We start from the raw sequence: 330 nt of genomic DNA on the forward strand, positions 1-330 counted from the left end.
GGCAGCGCTGTGCGTGCGCCGTGCCGAGCACCTTCCCGGGATGTGCGCATGAACAAGGCCTGGATCCCGTCTCCGCCATGCCGGGGGAGCCCCCCGTTTTCCGGCCCCTCCTACACCCACGCTGTGGCCCCAGCACCCAGCACCCAGCATCTGCATGCTGGGTGGGGCCAGCAGCGGCCTTCCGCCGCCGGCCCAGCCCTTGCTGAGGGCCTCTGCTCGCACCTATCACCCCCAGGTAGGCGGGGCCGAGATGCCAGAGCGAGCGTCTGCTTCCGAGGAGGTGCCCGCTCCTGGCTCCGAGGAGCGGGCCGGCTGCAAGAAGTTCCGGGA

The 330-nt window shown here is 71.2% G+C and overlaps 1 protein-coding gene across 1 annotated transcript in view; it reads left to right on the plus strand.

Moving 5' to 3' along the window:
* Nucleotides 1–330, plus strand: part of LZTR1 (leucine-zipper-like transcription regulator 1) — a gene marked incomplete at its 5' end in the record, with an annotated part of 12297 nt that overhangs the window by 7028 nt on the left and 4939 nt on the right. The window contains one exon of the mRNA XM_010834215.1: nucleotides 6–235. Within this exon, the coding sequence (XP_010832517.1) occupies nucleotides 6–235 (230 nt within the window). The remainder of the gene's footprint in view (nucleotides 1–5; nucleotides 236–330) is intronic.

This window comes from Bison bison, unplaced genomic scaffold, assembly GCF_000754665.1.
Source record: "Bison bison bison isolate TAMUID 2011002044 unplaced genomic scaffold, Bison_UMD1.0 scf7180017845397, whole genome shotgun sequence".
Taxonomy (NCBI): domain Eukaryota; kingdom Metazoa; phylum Chordata; class Mammalia; order Artiodactyla; family Bovidae; genus Bison; species Bison bison.